The sequence below is a fragment of the Ascaphus truei genome, chromosome 3, assembly GCF_040206685.1.
Source record: "Ascaphus truei isolate aAscTru1 chromosome 3, aAscTru1.hap1, whole genome shotgun sequence".
NCBI classification, from domain to species: domain Eukaryota; kingdom Metazoa; phylum Chordata; class Amphibia; order Anura; family Ascaphidae; genus Ascaphus; species Ascaphus truei.
This window is the reverse complement of record NC_134485.1, coordinates 421,475,619-421,495,205: the sequence shown is the minus strand read 5'-3', so window position 1 is coordinate 421,495,205 and position 19,587 is coordinate 421,475,619. Positions and strand designations below refer to the sequence as shown.

Here is a 19,587-nt window from a genome sequence, read left to right as displayed (position 1 = left end):
TTCAAAAGGTAAAAAAAAAATGTTGTTTCTTCCTCCGCACTATTACCAAGATACGCCCTTTCCTCTGTTGCTCAACTGCAAAAACTCTGACACAGACCCTCATTCTCTCCTGTCTCGACTATTGCAACCTCCTGCTGTCTGGCCTTTCTGTCTCTTACCTGTTTCCCCTACAATCTATCCTAAATGCTGCTGCCAGAATCACTCTACTCTTTCTGAAATCTGTCTCGGCATCTCCCCTGCTTAAATCCCTCTCCTGGCTTCCTATCAAATCCCGTATCACACGCGCAATTCTCCTCACTTTTAAAGCTTTACACTTTTCTGCCCCTCCTTACATCTCAGCCTTAATTTCTCGCTATACACCATCTTGACTCTTGCGTTCTGCTCAAGGGTGTTCTCTCTATCCCTTTTGTATCTAAAGCCCTCTCCCGGATTAAATCCTTCTTACTGACTGCCCCACACCTCTGGAATGCCCTTCCCCTCAATATCCGACTAGCACCCTCTCTATCCACATTTAACACCCACCTCAAAACACACCTGCTTAAGGAAGCATATGAGTAGCTCCATGGCTGATAATTAACACCTCATACATTAACCTTGGCCCCTTGCAGACACACTTACAAAACGCCCTCCTACTTTCTCTGTATGTTCTTCCTACCAACAAATTAGATTGTAAGCTCTTCGGAGCAGGGATTACTTTTCCGAAATGTTACTTTTATGTCTGAAGCACTTCTCCCCTTTATATGTTATCTATATTATTTTTTATTTATATTATTGTCACGTATATAACTGGTGTGAAACGCTATGTACATTAATGGCGCTATATAAATAAAGACAGACATACATACTGTGATATATTGAAGCAAAAGGTGTTTGAGGGGAGGTACATAGGACCCAGCACCTTCCAGGGTGTGTTCCCTTCACTCTCACCTGAGCCCTAATTAATGAGCTTCAAGGTTAAAAGGCAGCACAGACAGCTTCCTGTGCTGCTGCTGTGCTGATCTGAAGGCACACACACAGACAGCCCTGTGAGAGACTGCAAAGGGAAAGCTACAGGTACAGTGTGTAAAGTGGGGAAAGAGTTTCGTTCTCCCACTGGTAGTTAGAGAGCTGTGTTAGTCAGAAATCCTGAAAGGAGTTAGGTTTTTTTGTTTCTGTTTTATGTTATGAGTTAACCCTGTTCCTGCTTTGTACCTTGTAAATAAACCCTCTTGTGCGCAAACGCTAAGTTTTCCTGCTTTTAATCTGGACATAAGATCCTACGCTGGGACTGAGACATCACAATTTGTGGAGTTTAATGCGGGCAGTCCACAAGGCAGTGAAAGTGGAAAATGGAGGAATTTCTGGCCTCGCTTCAGCACAAACAAACAGAAAATGCTGGTATCCTAATGCAGGGTTTGCAGCAATTGGCAAAGACCCAAGAGGAGATGTCAAAATCCTATAATGAGAGTTTACAACAGATGACAAAGTTACAAACTGAAAGTGCTGCAGCATTAGTACAGCAGATGGCGCTGTCCCTACATCAGACGCTAAAAGAAGAGCAACACGAGGCGCAACTTCGCCTACACCAGGAGCTCCGAGTGTTGGGGGAGAAAATTACCGCCCAGACTAGCGTGGCCCCACAGGTCGCTCACCAGGTAAAATTGCACCTCATTCAGAAAATGACGATGGACGATGACGTTGAGGCGTACCTGTCAATTTTCGAGCGCACCGCAGTACGCGAAGGGTGGTCTACATGGGGCTCCACCAACCTTTCAGAGATTGATGGACCGGGTGTTGAAGTCCCATACAGACTATGCCACGAGCTACCTGGATGATGTGATCATTCACAGTAATGACTGGGACTCTCACCTGGAAAAGGTACAGGCAGTTCTAGACTCCCTGGAGGAAGCGGGTCTGACGGCAAACCCTGCTAAGTGTGCCATCGGTTTAGAAGAGACCAAGTGTCAAGAGAGAGGGGTTTTGGCCTGGGATTAAAGGGGTTACACCCCATTTGGCCACCCCCTACTCTCACCTGGGAAGCAAGGGTTTAACTGGACTGGGGTCCAGTAATGTGGTTTTTACCTTGCTTCAGTATCCAACTGTTTATTCCCCTGTATAAAATGTGATGTCTCATCCTGGTGTTAGCACTCACGCATACACTAGGGTTGACGCGGGAGGGAAGGGGTTAATGTTAATTTAGTGATTGTAGCCCTTTGTTCCCTTTTCCCGCCTTTTCAGGCTCCTTTTTGCAGCCTACCATAGGTCGCCATTGAGACTCCATGCGTTCTAATGGCAGAAGTAGCGGTTTTGGACCTGTTTTCCAGCAACGACCAGCAGGTGGCGTCCGAGAGGAGGAGCGGCGGTTTCCCATTGTAAGTCAATGGGCTCAATGACTTCAATGGAGATTCCTCAACACCGGCCTCGAGGAACAGGTTGGCAGCCATCCAAACCGCAGACCGCAAAAGCGGATACAATGTCTTTGAAAAGAGTTTAATCACTTCGGTCAAGTTCAAAGACAATTGGCGTGGGAATCTTAGGTTCTAGGGCCCCTGGGAATAAAGTTCTTTTTGCCCCTAGCTCCTAGGAACCCCCACACACGATCCACACCGGGTCCAGGAATGAGAGACCCTCGTAAGGGGTCGAGCAGAGAAGGAGGGTCGCACCATTGACTTCAATGGCAGAGTGGAGGTCCCATTGAATCTAATGGCGGCGTGCGCCATGCATTGTCTATGGCGGCGCCGGCCATTGATTCCAATGGGGAAAAGCCGTGTGGCGTAAAAACGACTAAGTGTGAAATGCTGAAAAATGTAAGTACATATCTCCGGTACTGAAATGACCAGAGGGATGGGATTTGGGTGGCATGTAGCCAAGGTTCCGGCTTTAATGCATGGCTATTCCCAGCCCCCTCCGATCAACCAGACGGAGTGGGGGCGAATGTAAAGATTTGTGGTTTTTCCCATAGACTTCAATGGTGGCTGTTTCTCCATTGAAAGTCTATGGCGGGAAACCCCATTGACGGCAACGGCGGAGCCCGCCATTCAACGCTATGGCGGCGGACCCCGTTGATTTCAATGGGGAAAGAGTGAAAAGCAGAGATTAATTTTTAAAGGGACGAATCCTGTATTTTAAAAATGTGTTAAAGTGCATTTCTGTATCTCCGGTTCTGGAGGTCGCAGAGAGTTGAAATTTGGCCAATATGTAGGGTCACTGTAGGCATTAATAACTGGCAGATTTCGACCCACTGGACCCACCAGAACGGAACTTATTAATATGTGAAGATATTAAAGTGTATATGGTATTTTGGATCTGCTCTGAAAATGCAGCCTCCATCTGCTATGCTAATAGGACAGGAAGGGCATCCTGAAGATTTAGCATAGCCCTGTGATCAAAAGTTAACTGCCCTGATTGTTTACCCTAGGGCCAGAAACAAAGGAATTTAGTGTTTTGCAAGTGGCCCAGTTCACACCTGCAGGGGAAGGAAAGTCTACTTCAAAAAGATTTTTCTAGCCAGCTCGGTGCCTAGGTTGTAAGAGATGGGTTTGAGATGGTATAAGAACCAGGCTCAGCCTATTGTTGGTGTTGTTCTTCGTTCAAGATTGCTGTATGAATTGCCAATCCAGAATTATGACTGTTTCATCATTCCATCTTAAGTAAGTGCCTATATTTTGTTTGTTATTTGTACTATCTTGTTGTGTTCACCTTTTTCAAGAAATAAATTATATTTCAGCCGTTTTCAGTTCAACCCAGGTATTTTTGGTGTGTATTATTAATAGCCTGTCACAAAGTTACCGTCACACCAAGTACTTGGGGTATACGGTTGGTAGAGGGCTTGTGAAACAGCAGGTGGCAAAGCTGAAGACAATTAGGGAGTGGCCGAGACCACTAACTAAGAAACAGGTTAAAGCCTTCCTCGGCCTGGCCGGTTACTACCATCACTTTATACCAGACTTTGCCACCCTCTTAACCCCTCTGTCCAACCTAACGAAAGGGAAGAGTTCGGTCATGGTGAAGTGGTCTGACCAGGCGGAGAAAGCTTTCCAAAGCTTAAAAGATGCCTTATGTGCTCATCCCGTCCTGATCACCCCGAACTTCAACAGGGACTTTCAGGTTCAGTGTGACGCTTCCGATGTAGGGATAGGAGCGGTCCTGTCACAAAGAGTCGGAATGGAGGAACACCCCATCATATATATCAGCCGAAAGCTAATTGTCCATGAGAAGAGATATGCCGTAGTTGAAAAAGAGGGCTTGGCCATCAAATGGGCATTGGAGACTCTAAAATATTATTTGTTAGGGAGAAAATTTACCCTAATAACAGACCATGCACCCTAAGAGTACATTCAACAAAATAAGGAAGAGAATGCTCATGTAACTCGCTGGTTCTTGAGTCTCCAGGGGTTCCAGTTCACAGTTGAACACAGGCCAGGCTCCAAACATGGAAATGCTGATGCATTGTCCCGAGTATACACCTTCCTATTTTCAAGTGCTCACCCGATAACGATTGAGCAAAGGGGGGGGGGGGGATATGTGATGTATTGAAGCAAAAGGTGTTTGAGGGGAGGTACATAGGACCCAGCACCTTCCAGGGTGTGTTCCCTTCACTCTCACCTGAGCCCTAATTCATGAGCTTCAAGGTTAAAAGGCAGCACAGACAGCTTCCTGCTGTGCTGATCTGAAGGCACACACACAGACAGCCCTGTGAGAGACTGCAAAGGGAAAGCTGCACATGCAGTGTGTAAAGTGGGGAAAAAGTTTAGTTCTCCCACTAGTAGTTAGGGACTAAGCTGTGTTAGTCAGAAATCCTGAAAGGAGTTAGGTTTTTTTGTTTCTGTTTTATGTTATGAGTTAACCCTGTTCCTGCTTTGTACCTTGTAAATAAATCCTCTTGTGCGCAAACGCTAAGTTTTCCTGCCTTTGATCTGGACATAAGATCCTACGCTGGGACTGAGACGTCACAATACATACAAGGTGTGCAAATACAAAGGTTGTGGCTTTTATTAAAATATATCACGTAATCCGATAAGTGCCAACCCTGCAAGAGTGCTCAAACACCGGGTAAAGACCAGTTGTACTCAAATGATGGCCCACAACTACCACCAAGCCGGGCGCCGCACCGGCCAATTAGCGAGAATGAGCACCAGGAAGTCACACTTAAATTACCCCTGATCACTCGCCACTCCCAGCCATATCAGGGCTTTACTGAACCATAGAGCCACGTCTGGCAAGGTTAAAGCACACTTACCCCACCCAACACCCACCAACAACGGGGCTATTTAACCAACTTAACCTAGCCCTGTGCCGCCAGACTTGCAAGGACCGTTTCCAGCCCCTCTGGAATCATTATGTTAAATAACTCTAGCCAGTGTCAGAAAGATATACTGATCATCAGCTGCGAGAATGGGCCTCAGGTACCCAATGTAGCATGAGCCCCTGCCCACTCGCCAATAAATGCCACCACTAGGCAATTATTGTATTTACCATGAGAAAACATAACCGTCACAAATGGACCCACCGAGGGCCAGGCTGCATCAGCACAGATTCTCCGCCCGAGACAGGCGCCAAGCCACCACTCACCCCCTCCCCAACTGCTGCCATGCCGGAAGCCATTACAGTCCCAAGCATTACTACTGGCAACAGCGCACCCACTTTGGCACTCATATGACACCTCAAATTTTTATCGGCGCTCACTCTTACCATGCTTCTGGCTACTACTAGCTCAACCTATCCGCATTTCTAGCTCGGCACCACCAATGCTTCAATGAAGCCTGGCTGCATTGACACCTTAAAATCTCCTCTCTGGATCTTCTCCTCTCTCTAGGCAGGTAAATGCCACCCCAATCAGCTGTTAATGCACATTTAAGTGTCTTTAAACTACCATCAGAAACTTTACCTTCATCAGCCGGGCCCACAGAGAAGCAATGCAACCACTGCCCACCAAGGTAGGGGCTCGATTCCCCACTGCTTCATGCCGGAGTCCGCTACTGTCCCAGACATAGGTACTTGCGACCACACCCCCTTGAACCCTCCATATGACCCAAGCTTCCAGGGGTCCCAATTTCAACCACCCTCTGGCTTAGATTGAACCAAGCCTTTACCACCACATGTTTGGTGCAACACTGCAACCAGCCCTGTGAGCTACAAGCCCAACCTATTCGCCTTTTAGCCAGACACCACCACCGCTCTCCTGAAGCCTGGCCACTGAGATACCTCACAATCTCCCCTTTCTGGCTCTTCTTCTCCACCTATCTTGTAAATGCCACCCCAACCAGCTGTTAACGCCCGTATACACGCCCAAACAACGCCCTTCAGCAACTTAGCCTGCGTCAGCCAGGCCAACCGATGCAACCACAGACTCTCCACCCGAGGCAGGTCCAGCCCCATCTGGGCAAGAACTGACCACCGCCAGCAAGGTGGGGCAGACTCCCCTCCTTCTCCACCCAAAAGGCGCTACAGCACCAGGTGTGGGTGCTGGTGACTCCACACCCATATGACCCCCCAAGTTTCCATTGGTGCCCCAGTTTCTTCTATCTGTGGCTGAGATTGAAATCAGCCTTAATCTCAATCTCTAGCACATCCTAGCACGTACAACCTTGCTAGCTCATCCTTTCCTCCTATCCTGCTAAATTCTGCCAAAGTCCCATGAAGCCTGACAGCCAATACTTCAATATCTCTCCCCCGACTCCTCATCTCTGCCAGCTGCTAAATGCAACCCCCCCCCATGCTGTTGATGCACATATAAGCATCCTTATAAGAACCATCAGAGACTTTAACCTGCATCTGCCTGGCCCACCGAGGAGCCAGGCAGCTCACCACCATCATTCTGCCAACAGTAGGCAGGTGTAGGCTCTACAGCCTCAGGCGCGGGTGCTGGCAACAGTGCACCCTCTTTGACACCCAAATGACTTCTCCCACTGCTGAGATTAAACTCAGTCTTTCCTTCAACTTGTCTGGTGCAACACTGCCAACCAGCGCAGTGACCCCCAAACTCCTCTTAAGCTTACCGAAATGTACAATTTCCTCCCTCTGGTGGAGACTGAACTCAGCTGTTAACTAAAATTGACTGGTTACACTGTCACCAGGTCTGAGAGCCCCGAGGCTTCTAACCATCTTCCATGTTATATCCCGCCAACACTTTGAAGTGTGGGCCACTGATTGAGCCAGCTTTGTGGAAGCAGGGACTAATTGAGCCAGCTGTGCTGAAGCAGGGACTGATTGAGCCAGCTGTGCTGAAGCAGGCAGTAATTGAGCCACCTGTGCTGAAGCAAGGACTGATTGAATCACCTGTGCTGAAGTATGCGTTAATTGAGAGGGAGTGGCTCAGTGAGTGAAGACTGACTGTCACTGAGTTCGAAAGCAGGGGAACCTGGTTCAATTCCCGGCGTCAGCTCCTTGTGACCTTGGGCAAGTCACTTTATCTCCCTGTGCCTCAGGCACAAAAAACATAGATTGTAAGCTCTATGTGGCAGGGACTGCGCCTGGAAAAAAAAACTGTCTCTGTAAAGCGCTACGTAAAACTAGCAGCGCTATTCAAGAGCAAATAATTATTATTATTGTTGCGCCACCTGTGCTGAAGCTGGGATATCCTGAAAACATGGAGGGGGAGGACTGGAGCTGAGCGCCCCATGCCATTAAATAGCACAAAACATCACTGCTCATAGCTATTCTTCTCTGGTAGTGCAGCTTAAAATAGTTTTCTGTGTGCTAATGTTTCATTCTCCAGCAGGAATAACTCCTTATACTGATTCCCATGTAGTTTGGAGGGATTAGGAGTAATTTCCATTTTATTTGGTATAACGGATTGGCTCGTTAACCCATTCAGAGCTCTATTGCTGAAATGGATAATGTAACAAAACCACCATTCACGCCAGTGCAAGGCAGAGCTGTTAAAAAAAAAGCACATACTACGGAATTTTAAGCACATTGGAAAGAAAAGGGTTAAAATTCTGATTTTTTAATTTTTTTATTTGCTGTAATATGCAAAGCAACAGACAAGTAGCGCACTGCTTTACCGACGTAATCACACATTGCACAATGCATATTTGGCCGAGTTTCTTTAAAACATTTATTCAGCCCTCGAGTGATATTAAGCCGTCTCAAAGGGACTTAGGCAATAGATGCTTGTCCAGACCTGCCCCGAAACACACCCTCAACAGCTCAGTGCGTAGCCAAACAGTACAGTCACCATCACTCCCAGCTTCCCAACCATCACACATGGATCTTTGGTTAGGGTTGCCACATTTAAGTTTGTATAATACGGGAACGCCGAAATCCAATATGAAAGTGTGACATCATAACGATGTCATAATGAGTGATGAATGAATGAATGATTTGTCAACGCTTCCAGCTGAATGGTATCTGTCGCTATATTCTTTGTTTTTTATCATCTCAACTCTTGGCGTGCACTGACCTAACAAGTAACGCCTATGGGGGCGGGGGTCGTGGTATTATGGGATGACCAAGCAGTGTCCGAATGTTATTATTTTAAGAATGTCATAATTTTATTAAGCGACATCTATCGGAAAAGGGAACTATGACACTCAAGTAGAAATCTATTATGTTTTTATGACTGATTTCATTATAGTAATTTTAAGTTCAGGCATTTCATGTCAAGGCTCTAAAATCCAGGACAATGATGCGTCCGGACAGACCTTTCCGGGGACAACGGGACATGTCAATGAAATAATAGACAAGTCAATGACATAAGGGACAATCCCATCTATAAGGGACATCTGGCAACCCTATCTTTGGTTTGTAAGCCAGAGAGAGACGACAACACTTGGTTCCATTAAGGGAACTGCCGTTGTGTTTTATGCAATTAAGTGATTCACTCGTTACATACTAATGAATCCTTGAAGTCACACAGGTAAATAAACAGCATTGCAATACAAACAGCCAGTTGGCAGTTGAATCCACGTTTCTTGGTAAACACAATCCTTAATCAATTCTTTGTACCGCCCGTCAAAAATATTTCCGTGAACAAGAATATAAGTATTTTTTTGTGTTGGAGGGATCCTCACATTTGTTTCTTGTGTTATAGCACTGTACAATGTTTGTAACTAGATAATGTGCTTTACTAACGTAGTGCTGGGCATTAATATTCTTATTCTGAACACCGGTCCAAAGATATTTTCTCCCTTTTTCAAACAATGTACAAGATGTGATTTTATTCTCAGGTCCACTTTCTTGTAAGGGTGTGTCAGGTGTTTATTGCATTAGGTCACGCATATGCTAGATGACAGATTCCATTCTATGTAAAGCTGTTTGCATTTACTTGCCTTCATAATTGTGTGTTCCTTTTTCACTTGTTGATTTTAAGATTAGGAGGACTGAGTTGTGAGGGAGCCGGGAAGTACCGTAGTCCCACTTTGTGGTGGAGGCTATGGGAATGGGCCTGTAGAAGGGGTTCATAACCCCGAAACATTGCCCCCCTGCAACTTCCTGCACTAACATCCTTCCCCGTCAAGGGTTTCCCTACCCTCACTTTGTTAGTGATATCACACACCCCCCCCCCCCTTCCCTCACCACCCCTCCTCCCCTTCCGGTATCCACTCATTACCTGTATCTTGCATTTGCATATTGATGTAATATGGCCTTTTTTTTCTATTAATACACAATAGTATTGTAAGCATCATTAGCTTTCTTGTATTCATTGGGAGTGCTGGGAACACCTGGTGTGTTCTGTCTTGTATCCATGTTCCTCTCAGGTATGGGGAAATCCTACTGCAGGTGGGGATAAATAGATAATGAAGACAGATTATGCTGGTAAAGCCAATCTGAACAGGTTTTCCTCCCCACTTGTAGGTTGAAACCCCTAGAGCAGTAATTGAAGTCTGTCTGAATCCAAGATCATAATATGATGAGAAGAAAACAACCCCCATATGGGTAGTACTCACAAGATGAAGAAATTACTTGGCTCTGAAGAGTGCTTCCTGCAGGTTAATGTCCAGAAAGTTATCCGGGGAAAACAGCGGTGCACAGCAGTATAATGAAGGGCATCAGCACATTAAAAAAAAAAAATAGTACCAGGGGCAAATTTCTCATGGGGCTCAGATGGCTAGCTTAGAGCGGCAATTGTTGGGGGGGGGGTCACAATTTTTTGGGGAGGCAATTTGTATGAGTTTGTTTGTCTCTCACCTTTTCTGTAGCAGGCCCCCTCCTGTAGCGTCGTGTTGTCATAGAGACGCTACATCACATGACGCCGCAACGTCAGATGACGCCGCGTTGCCATGGCAGCATGCCGTCACATGTCATCGTGACATCTGTGGCCATGACAACCCAGCGTCGTGACATCATGACGTCGTGCACGGAGGAGAAGGGCCACCCCCACCCAGTCGACAGGTGGCAAAAAAGATCATTCTGCCACTGGCTCGTACCATTACACTTCTGCATTTTATAGGTTTTGGGGAAAGTGTAAAATGGGTGGTAATTGTTCTGTTGCCTCATTGTAACATTTGTATTGTATGAGAAAATGAAAATATCTCGTGTGAGCACATTCAGATCCGCAAACCTGCCTTTCCCCATAATCTCGTAGCATGCAATGCTTCCACAGCCAGGGATTCTGGGTAATGGCATGCAAATGAGCACACAGTGTCAATTCATATATTGTATGAGAGAAATAGAAAAAATGATAGAATTGTAGAATTTGTATTGTATGGAGAACTTTTAATAATAGAAACACGAGGGAACAAGGGCTTTGTATCGACATGTTCTACTCAACAATATTTGTGTTAGGTTCTGCTTGGAATCACCAGGTTCCCGTCCACTTCAGACTATCGAGAGGTGTTTAGCATTCAGGAATTGAATTGGTACCAATGTTTTTACTTCTACATTGAGAGGACGAATATTTCAGACAATGCCTGCGAATAGTAGATAATGTATTTGAATTACATATTAAAATGCCACTGTTTACATAGTAACCAAATATGTGGGCCTGCCCTTTTAAGATACAAAATTGAGCCTTACTCCTTCCCATCAATAATCAATTCCATCATCTTATTGGTAAATAAATATTCAATTACATAAATAGCCGAATATGAAGCTTTTTGTCAGATGATAAGAGCTGCAGCTTACATTTAAAAAAAAAAACATTTTTGATCAAATTGACATAGTGTTCTGTTTGGGTCTTGGACCAATAAATTTGAGGCCAAACAAAAACACAACTTATTTTATAACCAAAACACGATGCTCGCTATGCACTTTTGAAGTCCTTTAGGTGCATTGCATGTCTGGTCCAGCATGGTCAGCTGGGAGATTCTCTTATCCGCATCATTCTAAGGCTGAGGCCCCGGTGTCGGCGCTGCACGCGCGCGGCTGCCAGGCTGGCGGCGCGTGCAGCTGTGACGCCCGGTCTGCGTTGAGCTGCCGAGGGTTAAGACGGGGAGCGGGTAGGTGGGTTGCGCAACACTGACATCTCCCGGCAGGTTCGCCCTCATTGGCTGATCCACCAGGGGGCATGACCAGCGCTCTGACGCAAGTCCTGAACACAGTTTTCCTGTCTTCAGACAAATCTGCTCGCGCAAAGCGGTGGCCAAGGCAGGTGGTGGGCCCCGCACCATTGAGGGGCGGTTCTTGTCCCTGCAGCGCACGCCATTACACACGCTGCAGCAGGCACCGGGGACCTAACCTAAGGCTACGGTCAGGGTGATGCTGAGCGGGCGCGTGCGCTCGCCACAATGAAACACATTGCTGCAATGTGTGTGGCCAGCATGAGCGCGCGCCTGACCATGCGCGTGAGCGCACGGTGCTCAGCTGCTTGCAGAGACAAGTAAATTTGTCTCTGCCACTCGCTGGGGTGTCACGTGAGCGGATCGCCCAATGAGGGCGAACCAGCTCCATGATGTCATGGCCACGCCCCGTGACAAGCCCCCACACATGCGCAACTAGCAGGCCAGGAATCGCATGGCCAAGCAGAGCGCATGACGTTATGGCGCTCGAGCGCCAGCGCGCACACTCCCAGCCCGGCCGCAGCCTTACTGGTGGCTCATCCATTGACGCGTCTGGAGTTCTCAGCGTTTCCATGTTTGATCTTTAATAATGCTCTCTCTTAAAGGGCGCAGCATGTTCCACCACACATGCCATTATTGATACTCACACAATGATTGAGGAAAGCCTTCTTGATTACCACACTTTGTTCTATTCCATAATCCAGACTAATATTCCTGAGCAGAATACCATACACCATTGACAGGGACTCCTTGTTTGGCTGTAGTAGCATAAGCATGAGATTAACTTCAGCCCAGCACCCTAACTGGAGTATACAGTGTGATGTATCACCTACTTGAAAGATTATCGGAGAGACCCAAAAAGGTTGGGACAGATGGAGTCTCCTCTGTGATTTTCCACTACGTACGAACTTCTTGTGTGTTGGGACATCAAATGTTCCATTGAAGCGAAAATTATTTCAATCCACATTATAAAAACATCACAGGGTGATCTTATACTGCGGAACATTTCAGGGAATGTCACAGGAGCTATCACTCTAATGGCCCAAGAGACATAGACATGATTTATTGGCAATGAGGGCTTCCTCTTCTGTCTCCAATGTTAATTTTATGTCTGAAGTGCTTCTTCCCATTATGTGTTATCTGTATTATTTGTTATTTATATGATTGTCACATGTATTACTGCTGTTAAGCGCCTTGTACATTAATGGTGCTATATAAATAAAGACATACATACATACATACTGTACATACAGTACATACATACATACATACATACATACATACATACATACATACATACATACATACAGACATGTTGGGGGTCACATACAGAACGGTTCAGTACTCTGCAACCAGTGGTATTAAATAATAATCCTTTGGCTTTTGAAATATTGAAAGAAGATCTGCAGTGGGTTTACTTGTGCTGTACTTTTTTTTTAACTCAGATTTAGATCTACTTCCTTATCTTAATTTCAGATTTACTGTAGCTGTACAATTTCCAATTAATAGGGAACTGAAAACTTGAAGCAAATACATGATGGGCTAAAAATCAATCTGCCGTTTTACAGAATATGGGATATTGGAGGAAATGAAACAGGCGAGGGGAACCTGTTTGACACATGAGTGGTTCGGTGCACTAAATGCTATTTCATTGCAACAAGTCTGCCCAACAGTAATATAACATGCAGTGGGGACAGTAGAGACATCTGTTTAATTTGACATGCATTTTTCTTGCAATTAAGAATTTACTGCACTATTTGATTGACATTGTTGTCTGTTATTCCCATATTTCTGTAGACATTATCCATGAAATTATTTCAGGTTCCTGATATTATCAGACACACAGACATCACTTGTGCATCACTAGCTCTAAAAACAGCCACCTCTGCATCCCGATCCTCCGCTAATCAATATGGTGAAGAGTGGGGTAATACACAGGTATTTCATTTGAATGCGTTAGTGCATTGTCAACTGTGTGTTATCCTGATGCTCACTATATTGAGTAGGGACCTAAGTTTCATCATTTAACTTATATGCAGAATAATAACACAGTATTGGCATGTAAATACAAGTCTGTGTTTATCCTGGCCACATGTTCACACTGATGTTTTTACCCCACATACTGTAGCGCCCACGGTTATTGTAACACAAAACAGTGGCAATCGCCAAAAAGACCCAGGTACATGCTGGATACATGCCTTGAACTTGCCTTAAACTAGACCCAGCATTTCTGCATTGCTTAATGGCCCATCAGATTAACAGCGGGGGTCCCTGGCAGTCCCATTCAAACTGAATGGGACTGCCAGGGACCCCTGCTGTGTTAATCCTATGGGTCATCAGTCAAAGCAGAAATGCCTTAAACTTGCCTTAAACTGGCCAGGTTACACCCAGCACATACCCCGCATGTAACCGGGCTAGTTTAAGGCAAGCTTTAGGATACTCGTGGTCTCGTCTTTATATTGGTTATTCTGGCCACATGTTCACACTGATTTTTTTTACCCCACATATATTGGTTTTGAGGTATCTAATCTATGGTTCAGTCCTTCTTTAGCTAACCTCTTCATTGGGATAGAGAATTAAAACAGCTTGTTAAAAGTTGTCCAATTGCATAAAATGCACAAAAATCACCCAGATATTTGCTATTCTGTCCAGTTCCATTGTCTTCTGTGAGGTTTTCTTCCAGGGTTAGGGAAGGAAGGGCAGCGTAGCGGTTAAGGTAAGGGTGTTGAATACACAAGCTTGTTGTGTTAATGTCTTGCCTTGGCCACTTGTTCTCCATGTGATTAGATGCATACAGTATCTCATTGTAAGAGTTGTCTTTGAGTTTCTGGGAGTTTCAACCAAAAAGAGGCATTTTATTGGAAGAGTGTGGATTTTTTTTTTTACTGAGACTCCAGAAAAGTTTATAAGACCACTCTTACTCAAATAAATCAGTGATAGTGACTCCAAATCAGTTAGACTAGCTGCAATGTACCGAAACTGTGTGACACATGGGGTCTGTCTTTAAAGATCACTGTCTAGTTCCAAGTAGCACAAGAGTCTACCATGTTCCTCATATTACAGAAGCTCGATTGTTTTTAATGTACACATGGTAGGGGTCACTGCGTTTGTCTACCTTCTTGGACCTAGTATACCCAAGTATTAAACTCCCAACAGTCACAGCAAACAGGAACATGACAAACAGAATGAAAATATAAGCATTGTCATCCTTGTTGGTTGGATCTAGTCTTGTGTTTGTCTGGTTTAGCTGTGGGTTGGTCTGGCAGGGGAGGCTGTTTAGTGTCTTGTTTAATGCCTTGAGTACATGGTGGAGATTTTCCAGTAGTTTTTCCATTGGCCCCTGTGTTTCCATGTCATCGAGGCCTTCAGGGACAGATGGAATTCATACTTCAAGGCTCTTCTCCTTGGCACAATGAAACCTGTTGACATACGGTAGCAAAAGTGTGTTAGATATTTACAAAATAGACATACGTACAGAACACTTACAGTTCAGTGGGAATATGCACTTGTATTATTTTATTAATGTGCATAATCTTTAGTGTCCTTTTAAACGTACTGTAATTGAATGGAAGAAAAGTGTAATCTTTTTAAAGAAGAAATCAAAGGTTTTTGGAAAAAGTGTGCTATAGATGACAAAAAGGTCCCACTAAGACCCTATATACAGTAAAACAGATCCTCTTTTACAGTATTTGACCTTGTTGCCCTGTAATGTATTGCCGGATTGGAGGGCGAAGAGAAACCTGAAAGGTTAGATTTAAAAATAAATAACAAAATGATACTCGCTAATTATAATGAAACTGCTCTATCATTAATTATAGTGTGTACAAATCACTTCAAAACACAGAAGATGCTCACTCATTGTAAAGCTAAATTCCACATACCCAAACATAAAGTATAAATGCTTGTATATTGTCTGTACCTCTTTGCAGCTTAAAATTTGGGAAATAGTTTACCCTTTGCTGACTCACAGCTCTTATTTTGGGATACCGTTACTCTATTAATCCCGTATATAAATGGGAAGAGTATATAGTGGGCCTCTTTCCTAAATTCCACCTGGACCTAAGATTCCCCAAATACGAAGTGTGTAAAGTTATGTCACCCAGCATTTCACAATGACCTATACTACTACTGGAATCAAATGTGCTCCATGAAGACTTTTCTCAGCATTGACTTTCATTGACTGGGCATGTTTTTTTGGATACTTTTATTAAGTGTTTTCTGAGTCTTTTTTTTTCACCAGAATTGCAGGTGTTGACATTAGCTGTCCGGAATCGACGAGTTGTTCTGCAACACTGTTTAATGATTACTTTGGTTGTTAATAATAATGTAAAATGCCGACAAGATGTTGCACAACAGACACATTGGAGATCGTGGCACCTCCTCAGGACCTCACACACCTTAGGGAACCACTAGAACAATGCGGCTTGTCACCAAATAGAATGTGTCCATGTGAATTGTCCTGGAGATGTTGTGTTTTCACTTATGTCCTAATCACAAAAATTACAATGGATAATATAATATCACGCTTCATGGTATTTTATGATATCATTGTTTGCTGAAGTGAACAGAGTGATGTAGGATTAATGTATCACACCTGAATATCACACCTGTGTACATTTCAACTCATCAGGGAAACATTTTCTCTTTCACCTGCCCAAGAAATTGGTGTCTTACATTATTGCAGCAGGGCCATTGGCCTATTGTGTATGTTTATCTAAATGGAAACTTAAAGTGATGGTAGGATTAGATATAAGTGCATTGGCTCTTACTTGGGTGCTGCACGAGAGTGTAGTTTTGTTCTGCAGTTACTGGATCACCCCATTAATGAGGTGAGTGTTTAGATGGGTTTTGAAGATAGGGAGTAGAGGAGCTTTGTGGAGGGGGAGGAAGATCCAGACCTTGTGACCAGTGAGTGTAATTTGTTTCTGGCATGAGAGCGTAAACACAGGAGGGACAGAGAGGAGACATCTTAGAACAGGGACCCAGAGTTGAGCAGGGACATAGTGAAAATTAAACTTGACATCTACTTTAATGGTGGACAGAGCAGTCTAGATCCTTGAAGGAAATTTTAAACATACTGGGAAAAAGAGTCGCAGGAGGGGAGAGGCAGAGACATTAGAAGGAAGTGAAATTAATCTAGCAGTAGCATTTTAATGGGTTGTAGGTTATAGCGGTGTGAGACAGCTCAAGGTTTCCTCCTATCTTAGAACAACAGTGCCCACTGCCCACACGAAGGTACATTCTGATCTGCTGAAATCACAAGTTAGTGGGTTACTCATTACACTGTGACAGTGCCTATCCCATTAAAGATCTATTGACTTTCATGGCAGTTTCTGGGCAACAGTGCCCTGATCCACACTATGGCAGCTAAAAGAATAACTCCCTTGCTGCATACTGCAAATAAGTAAAAAAAAAAAACATGTAAACAAATTGTATTATATCAATGAATAGTGTAGCATAAGCTAAAAATGTGCCCCAGTTATGCAATAATAGAGATGAAATGCCTGCAAAATAACTTGGAATCCTGCACCTATGCAGCCTGTTGTCTCTGTGAGATACTGTATGTGTTATTAACATTTACTAACTCACGGTATTTCATGCACTAGAGATTAAATTCACTAAAGTGCAATACGTATTATCAATAATAGATGTTCATTCAAGTGAGCACCTTTGCACAATCATTAATGTTTTCTGCAATTTAGTCAAACCTATTATTCTATAACTTTCAGCATTATCAATTGTGGATGAAGTACTGTAGCATGGAGATATCTGTATAAAGTGGAACCTGTTAATGAACCTCTCCCCCCAAACCCCCCACCCCCTCTCTCTTCTGATCTGACTAGTTCCAGTCCCAACATCCCCAGCTACAGAATGAAGCAGGAATATCTTTCTATGAGGTTGGGATATATTTTGTGGGACAGAACAGAAGAGTTCTTCATAGATGAAATTATAGTAAACAAAGCTTTCAAAACCTCATTGGTTTCTTCTTCAAGTGCACTGGTAAGGAGGCTCTGGGTTTGTAAATAAGAAGTAGTAAAATAAAAAAAAGTAGTGATACTCCATGACTTCCAATACCCACCACACTTCAACCTCTGAGTATATATCTCAGTTTAATGAAGCTGTTCCCCTCAGTGGTCAATGTACTTTAAAATAAAGGCATTGTGCTGTCCCTTATACCAAGACATTGTACACAGGTTACATATACTGTGCAGTATTTAGCTGTGGCGTAACCTCCAGCCATCCAGGCAACATGAGTCAATGTCCTTCTTACCACCCAATGAAAGCCTCACCGTTGCATGCCTGATGATACACACGCTGTGCTGCTGCACTGTCGCCGCTGTGTAGCAATGAGTGCAGCACATTCTGATGCTGGGAGCAGCCAGTTTTCAAGTGAAGCTTTGCCTGTCAGTGACTGGATCTATATTACATGATCAGAATCCCAAACTGCAAGATGAAGGAGGCAATCATGTATCTAATTCACTGCATATTGCAAGTACAGGTCCAGTGCTCAAAGTGTGCTGGTAGGAGGAGTGAAACAGTACCACTGCTTGTTGTGTACAAACCCAGGGTGCTGCTGCTTTGTATCCACTACATTGCACGTCCACTTTCTTTTCCAATTCCCAATGTATTTATGTTAGAAATACTTTGCTGTGTTTGTTTACAAGTCTAGAGCCACAGAGCTGTGCCTGAATATTTGGTATTTGCTCCTGCCTGGGGATGCAGGGTCACTGTATGATGCAGCCACGTGAACCACTGTCTGTGCAGGAAAGATAACGTGCATCTACTTAGCAACAAACACGCTGCTCTTATCAAGGCAATGCCTGACAGGTACACACTGAAGGGGTTAATATGAGGACAGTGCAAAGGCAGGGACATGGGGGGATGCTGGTAACACGTCTCCTGGATTATTCTCCAAGTGTTAATAACTGCTGGAAGCTGTACAGATGGATGCCCTCAGGTAGCCATATGTACCCTCAGCATCAAACGACTTTAGCAGATGGTGCCCGGTGGTAACCAGTGTTTAAAGTGTCTGAAAACTAGGGGAAATGGTGAAAACGTAGTATAAATCTCTTTGAAAAAGTGCTACTGTACGTTTGTTAGTTAAAACTCGTGGTCCTCCACACCCTATATAATAACTTGACACATTCATCTCTGATGGTAACCAAACTCCTGGGTCTTGTTGTCATATGTTACTTCTACTGTATGTACAATAGTATTACCAGACAATAAGTTCGTCCTTGAAAGGCTTGTTGCGGCATTACCCTGCTTTGTAAGGAACTCGGTGCCTATTATTACAATATCACCTTGCATTGTAAAGTAACTCAATCAATGACATTCCCTAATAGTAACAACTGCTGAGGGATATAGTGCCCTATTATCCAGCTCATGTTATTGACTTTTATCTGTGATCTTACCTTAAGTACACTGAACCAATCTGTTCTTCTGTGCAAAAGCCTGAAGTGTCATATACAAACTGCACCTCCAGATAAGCAGAGTCCCAATTGATGCTCTGTGCTCTCCTGCTGAGTCCCAGCTGATAAACCTGCTGCTGCTGAGCAGAGTTTGCTTGAGGCTCTTCACTTTCTGATGTTGCCAACAGGGCTCCACTTGATGGTCTGCACGGTCTGTGATACAGCCCTTTCTGCTGAGCAGAGCTCCACCTGATCCTGTTACCACTCCTAGCCCTGGCTGCTTCTCTCATTTCTTCTTCAGTTCCTCTTTCCTTTCTGCTCCTCCTTTCTCTCTCGTCTTCCCCCCACAGCTGTTCCTCTTCCTTACTCCTCATTGTCTTCTTCTTGTGCCTGCAGTTGTTAAATCTTACTCTGTGCTGGCCAGCCAAGGATATAAATCCCCCACTTCTGGGTCTGCGCCTGTTACACATACTTTATGCCAGGGGTGCTCAGCTCCAATCCTCCAGTCCCCCCCCCCAACAGGTCCGGTTTTCAGGATATCCCTGCTTCAGCACAGGTGGCTCAGTCAGTCCCTGCTTCAGCACAAGTGGCCCAATCAGTGGCTCATTCTTTAACTGAGCCACCTGTGCTGAAGCTTGGATATCCTGGAAACCTGGCCTGTTGGGGGGGGAGGGGTGGAGTTGAGCACCCCTGCCTTGTATCCCTCTGTGTCTGGGATATAGACTTCACTCCCTACATTTAAATTGCATATATGC

At 44.5% G+C, this 19,587-nt stretch overlaps 1 protein-coding gene across 2 annotated transcripts; it reads right to left on the bottom strand.

Annotated features, from left to right (window-relative positions):
- Window positions 1-10,617: 10,617 nt before the first annotated feature.
- On the bottom strand, window positions 10,618-19,235 carry KCNE3 (potassium voltage-gated channel subfamily E regulatory subunit 3). Of its 2 annotated transcripts, none has more exons than XM_075592773.1 (2): window positions 18,836-19,235; window positions 10,618-14,839 (listed from the first exon to the last, which is right to left on the bottom strand). In XM_075592773.1, exon 2 carries the CDS (start codon window positions 14,770-14,772, stop codon window positions 14,473-14,475), a length of 300 nt encoding a protein of 99 aa, XP_075448888.1. In that variant the 5' UTR covers window positions 14,773-14,839; window positions 18,836-19,235; the 3' UTR covers window positions 10,618-14,472. The 2 variants fall into 2 exon arrangements, with proteins under 2 accessions (XP_075448888.1, XP_075448889.1); XM_075592774.1 differs by lacking the exon at window positions 18,836-19,235 and adding an exon at window positions 17,711-18,143.
- Between the last annotated feature and the right edge of the window lie 352 nt (window positions 19,236-19,587).

Bases quoted from the DNA above. Each gene is read 5' to 3' on its own strand.
- KCNE3 (XM_075592773.1), bottom strand. From the start codon at position 14,772: ATGGAAACACAGGGGCCAATGGAAAAACTACTGGAAAATCTCCACCAT.